The 7,545-nt window shown below is 37.5% G+C and overlaps 1 protein-coding gene across 2 annotated transcripts in view; it reads left to right on the top strand.

Moving 5' to 3' along the window:
* UHMK1 (U2AF homology motif kinase 1) overlaps positions 1-7,545 on the top strand; it is a 21,340-nt gene that overhangs the window by 11,507 nt on the left and 2,288 nt on the right. The window contains exons 5-7 of one of the 2 annotated variants that reach the window (XM_007457410.1): positions 1-45; positions 196-294; positions 4,231-4,319. The exon at positions 1-45 is cut by the window's left edge and continues 47 nt beyond it. In XM_007457410.1, coding sequence (XP_007457472.1) covers positions 1-45; positions 196-294; positions 4,231-4,319 — 233 coding nt within the window. The remainder of the gene's footprint in view (positions 46-195; positions 295-4,230; positions 4,320-7,545) is intronic. The other variant, XM_007457411.1, reaches the window with a different exon arrangement.

The following is a 7,545-nucleotide window of genomic DNA, read 5'->3' as shown; positions in this document are numbered from 1 at the left end:
CTGCTGAAATGGCATTGTGCAGCCCATTCTTTAGCATTCCTTTTGGTAAGTTGTATACATCTTTATTTTTTTCTTGGTTATTTTACAATCAAATAAGACATCAGAACTAATTTATATTCCCAAGCTCCTTTGCCTGGTAGTCATCAGTTTATTTGGGAGAGTTTACATTTAACCATGTTATAATGAATTTAACAGCCCCTCATATTGAAGATTTGGTGATGCTTCCTACTCCAGTGCTAAGACTGCTGAATGTGCTGGATGATGATTATCTTGAGAATGAAGAAGAATATGAAGGTCAGCGTTTCCTAAATTATATTTTAATGTGTCTTTCCTAACTGTGTGGAATAGTCATACCAATTCATAAGATTCTCATATTTTACAAATTTTTATAGTGAGGGTATTGAACTATATGATCTCTAAAGTACTCCCACTTTTGATTCCTGCTATAGATTGAATGTGTCCCCCACCAAATTCCCAATGTGATAGTATTTAGAGTTGGAGACTTTAGGAGGTAATAGGGTTAGATTAGGTCTTAAAGGTGGGGTCCTCATGATGGAATTAATGCCCTTTAAAAAAGAAGAGACAGGAGAGGTGTCTCTCTCCTCCCTCTCTTTTTTTTTTTCTGTCTCTGCCATGTGAGTATACAGCAAGGAGGCAGCTGTCTACACCAGGCAACAAATCTGCCTGTACCTTGATGTTGGAATTCCAGGCTTCAGAACTATGAGAAATAAATGTCTGTTGTTTAAGCCACTCAGTCTGTGGCATTTTGTTATAGCAGTTCGAGTACACTAAAACAATTCCTAAGGTCCTTTCAACTCTTTTACATCTCATAGGTCTTTACAAAATTAATAAAGAAGGCTATCTTTCCCAGCAACTTCTTTCTCCCTGTCTGTTCTAGTCCTGCCCTAATCTTTCACTTCTCCTTTTAGCTCTCTTGTTTTGCTTTTAATAATTCATTCATTCAAGACATATTTACTGAGTATATACTTGCCACTGTGGAATTATTTCCTGACTTTAGTGTGATAGGGGAGACAGTTATATAAACAATTATAGTTTTGATAAATCTGAAGGTAGGGTAATGTACTGAGGCAGAGAGGAGGGGTATTTAACTCAGTCTGAGTGATGCATGAATGGGCATCTCTACAGAGGTAATATCTGAGCTCTGTTAGTAATTAGAATTGCTTGACTAAAAGTTGAGGGGTTGAGCTAAAAGTAGCTGAAAGACATAGAGATGAGAGAAAGTGTGGCATGTTCAGAGAACAGCAAATTGTTTGGTATGGCTGTATCTTAGGATATTTATTGGGGAACACTCAGTTAAAGCTAAAGAGGTAGCCAGAATACAGATATCTAATAGACTTGTTTGCTGTGTTTAAGAATTTGGACTTTAATCCCAGAGATAGTAATATTGGAATATAAACTACACAAGAGAACTTTGCATCAGGGGTAGAATAGTCCCAGGCTTCTGATAAGTACTTAATAAATATTTGTTCTTTGTTAAATGCAATAAAGAGCCATTAAAATTTAAACTAGGAGAGTGATATAGTCAAACTTGTGTTTAATAAGAGCATTCTGGAAGCAGAGTGATGAATGGACTAAAAATCAGGACCAGGGGCTTCCCTGGTGGCACAGTGGCTGAGAGTCCGCCTGCCGATGCAGGGGACATGGGTTCATGCCCCGGTCCGGGAAGATCCCACATGCCAGGGAGCAGCTAGGCCCGTGAGCCACAACTACTGAGTCTGCACGTCCGGAGCCTGTGCTCCGCAACGGGAGAGGCCACAACAGTGAGAGGCCTGCGTACCGCAAAAAAAAAAAAAAAAAGCAGGACCAAACATAAAAATATTAATTGCTTAGTATTAAACATTTTCTTTGTGGAAAATTAAACCATTACAGATGAAGCTAATTTTACCATACTGTCTCTTGTAAGGGTAAATCAGCTCTATATAGTTATCTGACAAATGAAACAAACATAATTTCTTTGAATCTGTGACAGTTGTAGGAATCTCCAGTCTCTACTTTTTAGGATGCCTTTTTATCTGAAAGAATAGTCTTGCTCTCAGCATTGTTTTAATCAGGTCCTTATGGTACAGTAGTTCTAAATAATCTCACCATCTAATTCAAATTACTACTTAAGTCCTTTTTTTTTTTTTTGCGGTACGCGAGCCTCTCACTGGTGTGGCCTCTCCCATTGCGGAGCACAGGCTCCGGATGTGCAGGCTCAGCGGCCATGGCTCACGGGCCCAGCCGCTTTGCGGCATGTGGGATCCTCCCAGACCGGGGCACGAACCCGTGTCCCCTGCATCGGCAGGCGAACTCTCTACCACTGTGCCACCAGGGAAGCCCCACTACTTAAGTCCTTTAAGTCTGTCTACCTACTGTATTTAATTCTGTCTCCTCCTAATAATTTTTATTGCTGTAAAACTCAAGCTTGGACTTCCTTGAATAAACGTTAGGGTAGACTATACTTACTCTTCTCTGTGTATATTGCTATGCAACACCTTTTTTCTACTTCTAAATACATTGAGCATTGAAATGTTTAAATGTTGCTCTTAAATCTTACTGTTTAAGAGTCTTATGTGAACTAAAGTGCTACAGACTATATAGTACCATTAAATGCCTTGTTAGTTCTAATTAGCAAGGTCATCTTCAAATAACACTAGTTTTAGGTAAGTTTGCCTTGCTAGAAATCATAAGTGTTAGGACAGCTGTCTTGTAATCTTGATGGTGGTGGGGAAGAAGTTAGATTCAAACCTTCCACTTTAGACCAAAATAAATTGCAAATCATGTACAGGTTAGAGTTAAAGCAAAACAAAGAAGGGAGGGAGTAAAACAGGGAAAAAAGAAAAAGAAAGGAGGAAAGTAAGGAAGGATGGAAGAAGGGCAGGCAGGAAGGAGAGAATAAAGGAAAAAAAGTTGAACTAAAAAATCATGGGAGGGCTTCCCTGGTGGTGCAGTGGTTGAGAGTCCGCCTGCCGATGCAGGGGACACGGGTTCATGCCCCGGTCCGGGAAGATCCCACATGTCATGGAGCGGCTGGGCCAGTGAGCCATGGCTGCTGGGCCTGCACGTCCAGAGCCTGTGCTCCGCAATGGGAGAGGCCACAACAGTGAGAGGCCCGCATACCGAAAAAAAAAAAAAAATCATGGGAGATTAAAAATATATATATTCTTGGAGTGGGGAAGGCCTTTTACTAGTCTGGCACAAAACTCCGAAGAGGTAAAATTTTAATTCAACAAATTTTACTTACATAAACCACCAAAGACAAAATATTTACAGCTCTTATCACAGAAAGAACCCCTATAAATCAAGCCAGTAGATAATACAAATTGTCTCTTTGTAGAGGATACAAAGAGACAATTTATATGAAAAGATGTACAATATATCTCACACACATATTTCATTCTCATTTATTGAAATGTTAATACCATACTGTGATATCATTGTTACCTATTACATTGACAGTGAAGAAAATATATGAAAACCCTCCTGTGAGTGAGGTATAGGAAAACATATTCTCATACATCACTGGAGAGAGTTTAAGTTGGTGAACCTTTATGAAAGGCAAATTGGTAACTCTAACAATTACAAATTCATATCAATTTTGACCTAGCAATTCCATTTCTAGAAAGTTAATTTAGAAATACACAAGTGAAATGAGATGTACAAGTTTATCTATTACAGTATTGTTTATAATGGCAAAAAGCTTGGGAATAGTTTATTCAGCAGTAGGACACATTAGAGAGTTTATCAACCATGTATAAAGTGAAATACTACACAGCCATAAAAACAAATGAGAAATTTTCATGTAATGATATTGAAAGATCTAAAAATGTAATGTTAATTTTAAAAAAGCAAGATTGGAACTTTTTACTTAAAGCATATATGATCATGTTTGCTTGTATAAGCTTATAAGATTTATGGAAGGATACAGAAGAAACTGATAATGTTTATTGTCTTCAGGGAGAGGAACAGAATGACATTTTGGAAAGTGGGAAGGAGACTATTTTTTTGGATTTCGAGTCACTTGAATGTATTAACTATTCAAAACAAAATATAAAAAGAATTATTAAATGCATTGAATTTATATTGTTCTTAACTTAAGCTTAATTTTAGAAGTTATGTAAAATGACCTTATTACTTAGATATGGATTCCTGAATTCTTTAATTTAAAATATCAAAATAATGAATGCTCATTAATTACATCTGATTACTGTTGTGTTTATTAATAAGCAGATGTTGTAGAAGATGTAAAAGAGGAGTGTCAAAAATATGGACCAGTGGTATCTCTGCTTGTTCCAAAAGAAAATCCTGGCAGAGGACAAGTAAGTGAATATTTTCAGAATTCCAGAATGATTCAGAGGTTATTAAAATCCTGTATAAAATGTTTTAATTTTGTAGAAAGATGTACACAGAATGTTGCTAGGGATTATGAATTTTGCATTACGGCTATTTTTATTTTCTTGTACTTTTCACTTTTTCCAAAAGTTCTATTATATGCATGTACTTTTTTATCTGTTAAAATTTGTTTTTTATTAAATATTAACCTACTTTTAAGCCATTATATACAGGCCAGCTGAATCATATGCTAATTTAGGTCAGGGTCAGCTACAGAAATATTTGGCCCAATTTTGTTCTAATTAAGTATAGTTAGGAAACCATTTAGGTTAGATTCTGATTGTAATAGAATTATCAGTGATAATTTAAACAACGAAAATACCCTGGACTGAGAATCCTGAAAGCTGAGTTCCAGTTTCAACTTGACTAGTTTTGTGATGAACTGTAGTTTTTTGTTTTTTTTTTTTTTTTTTGCGGTACGTGGCCCTGTCACTGTCGTGGCCTCTCCCGTTGCGGAGCACAGGCTCCGGACGCGCAGGCTCAGTTGCCATGGCTCACGGGCCCAGCCGCTCCGCGGCACGTGGGATCCTCCCGGAACGGGGCACGAACCCGTGTCCCCTGCATCGGCAGGTGGACGGACTCTCAACCACTGCACCACCAGGGAAGCCCTGAACTGTAGTTTTTTCATCTATAAAATGTATAGGCTAAAACTATGATCACAGTTTCTAAAGAAAACTCTGTATCCTAAATTAAATCTTTCTTTTATCTGTAGTTTTTTTTTATTTTTCAGAAAACAGAATATTGTTTTACTCTAAGTGTTTCTCAACCTCAACACCACTAACATTGAGCTGGATAATTCTTTGTTGGGGGAGCTGTCCTGTACATTATAGGATATTTAGCAGCATCCCTGGCCTCTACTCACTAGATGCCCTCCCTCCACCCTCCTCCTCAGTTGTGACAACAAAAATGTCTCTAGACAGTGCCAAATGTCCCCTGGTGGGTGAAATCACTTCTGGTTGTAGATTTTGTTTTTCATGGTTCAATATTATGAAAATTCTTGGCAACTGAAAAAAAAAAAAACAAAAGAAATCTCACTCTAGTCTTAGTGAAAAGTTATTATTGCCAGTCTAGTAATAATGGCACTTACCTCATTCAGTGTCAGGAACATACTGAATACATCATTGCTGCTTATTTATTCAACCAGTATTTATTGAGCATCTGTTATTTTCTAGGCACTGGGATACAACAGTGATCAAAACATAAAAGAATATATAGTGAAAAGTGCTATGGGGAGAAAGAGATTGGAGAAGAGATTTAAAGAGTGCTGTGGAGGGGTGGATTGCAGTTTTAAATAGGCAGGTGAGGAAGCACTAGTGGATTACACTTGAGTCAAAATTTGAAGGAGGTAAGGAAGAGAATTCCAGCAAAGAGAACAGCAAGTTCCAAGGCCCTGAGTATGCCTGGTAGGTTTGAGGAGGTCAGTGTGGCTATGCAGAGTGAGAAAAATGGGGAGTAGTGGGAGATTAGATCAAGGAAGTATGGGAGTGTAAGGGGCAAATCAAGTAGAGTGAGCCTTGTAGGCCTTTGAGATAACATTGGCTTTTACTCTGAATGAGAAGGGAAGGTACTGGAAGATTTTGAATTGAGGACTAATGTGATCTGACTCGATATTAATCTGAGTGGTCAAAATAGAATGGGAAACACCGCATAGAGAAACAGTGGGAGTATTTTCAGGGGGGAAGTATCCATCTTTAAGATGATATGAAAAAAATAAGTCTTTATGAGCAAGAAGACATTTGCTTTATCACCAAAAGAAATAAGAAGCTTCTACTGACATTCACTGGAGAGTGAAAGCAACTTTTGGTAAACTCTTAGAATCACAGATTTAACTTCTTTGGGTTATTGAAAATGTCTGTTGCCTAGTTGGTAAAGCCAGTTTGACTATTTCAGTTCAAATTAACATGTTATTTTTTTTAAGGAATATTAAAAAATACTGGAGGGCTTCCCTGGTGGCGCAGTGGTTGAGAGTCTGCCTGCCGATGCAGGGGACACGGGTTCGTGCCCCGGTCCGGGAGGATCCCACATGCCGCAGAGCGGCTGGGCCCGTGAGCCATGGCTGCTGAGCCTGCGCGTCCGGAGCCTGTGCTCCGCAACGAGAGAGGCCACAACAGTGAGAGGCCCGCGTACCGCAAAAAAAAAAAAAAATACTGGAAAGTAGACTATGGGATGCATCTTACAATTATAAAAAATGGTCAAGATTAAAATGATAGAGCTCTAATATAATTATTTAATTACATAGTAAGTTATAAAATATGTTTCCTCTTTAGTTCAGAATGATATAATGTGTAAAATTATAGGTTATCTATGAAGCAAGGAATCTGATAGAAAGCTTGATATTCCTTCTATAACTGCATGTCTACTCATTTATTGAACTTTGGTGTATGGATTTTGGAGTAATTATGAATAATTTTAAAAAATCAGAAAGAGCTTCATTTTTCTCACTGAACATCATGTAATCTTCCTTTTGTATTTAGTGAAAAAGTATATATTGCTAGAAACTACAGCTAAGCACATTTTTTTTGGTAAGAAAAGGAGATATAAAATATTAAGTATATCTAAGGTGAAAAAATGAGCATCAATTTTTAGCGCTGGATGGTCTCTACTTTGTGTTCAAGAGTAATGCATAGCTTTAAAATGTCATAGAATGGAAGAGACGAAATCAGTTCTACCTGTCCCTTTTACAGTAAATATGAATTCAGAAAATCCCATCACAGGCCAAAATATCCTAGGTCTAATCTCACACATCATCCTTAACAGAAATATTTGCATGAGACAGGGAGTGACCAGTCATAGGCAGGGCATGGAGCTTTGTTTATCAATGAAGAAACAGTCCATTAAAAAAAGTACTGTATTTGAGATTGCTTCTTTTTATGCCCTGAAGGTTTTTATGCCCTTTGGTAATAACTTAGCTTCGTCAGCTGGGAAAAGGGCTCCTATGAAAGGGGAAATGAAAAGGAATAACCTGCCTGAACTTCTAGGTAGATCCAGTTTTAGGAAAAGGTACAAATGAAAGTTAAGAATTTGGAAGTTGATGTCCTTAAAACTGTCTATTCTTGCTTCCACTTTGAAAGTCTCTGAGTGTCCTAGGATGCTCGCACCTCAGTTTGAAGAATATATATATATATATATATTTTTTTTTTTTTTTTTTTTTTT

Source organism: Lipotes vexillifer, unplaced genomic scaffold (genome assembly GCF_000442215.2).
Source record: "Lipotes vexillifer unplaced genomic scaffold, Lipotes_vexillifer_v1.1 scaffold1048, whole genome shotgun sequence".
Lineage (NCBI taxonomy): Eukaryota > Metazoa > Chordata > Mammalia > Artiodactyla > Lipotidae > Lipotes > Lipotes vexillifer.
The sequence above is the reverse complement of the archived record's forward strand: the minus strand, read 5'-3'. Positions and strand labels throughout refer to the sequence as shown.